The sequence below is a fragment of the Corvus brachyrhynchos genome, unplaced genomic scaffold, assembly GCF_000691975.1.
Source record: "Corvus brachyrhynchos isolate BGI_N302 unplaced genomic scaffold, ASM69197v1 scaffold617, whole genome shotgun sequence".
NCBI classification, from domain to species: Eukaryota; Metazoa; Chordata; class Aves; order Passeriformes; family Corvidae; genus Corvus; species Corvus brachyrhynchos.
The window spans coordinates 101387-101733 of record NW_008239062.1 but is presented as its reverse complement, the minus strand read 5'-3'; the positions used below and the strand labels follow the sequence as shown (position 1 = coordinate 101733).

The window sequence follows — 347 nt, the reverse complement described above, 5'->3', positions numbered from 1 at the left end:
CATGGAGGTACGGAGGGATGGATCCAGGGAGGGATGGATCCAGGGGTGGCTGGATGGATCCAGGGATGGCTGGATGGATCCAGGGAGGGATGGATCCAGGGATGGCTGGATCCAGGAGGGATGGATCCATGGATGGATGGATCCAGGGATGGCTGGATGAACGGAAGGACGGATGGAAATCCAGCTGGAAAAGCTTCTCCCGTTTTTCCCAGTACCTGTTGTCGAAGTAGAACAAGCCCTTGGCCGGGTCCACCCTGAGGAACGTGGCCACGTCCTCGTAGTTGGGCAGCGGGGCGCTGAGCCCCACCAGCCGCACGTCCTCCTGCGTCATCTCGATGTTGCGGATG

The 347-nt window shown here is 60.2% G+C and overlaps 1 protein-coding gene across 1 annotated transcript in view; it reads right to left on the bottom strand.

The window, feature by feature from the left end:
• SNRNP200 (small nuclear ribonucleoprotein U5 subunit 200) overlaps positions 1–347 on the bottom strand; it is a gene marked incomplete at its 5' end in the record, with an annotated part of 78572 nt that overhangs the window by 51620 nt on the left and 26605 nt on the right. Inside the window, 1 exon segment of the mRNA XM_017739196.1 lies at positions 216–347. Within this exon segment, the coding sequence (XP_017594685.1) occupies positions 216–347 (132 nt within the window).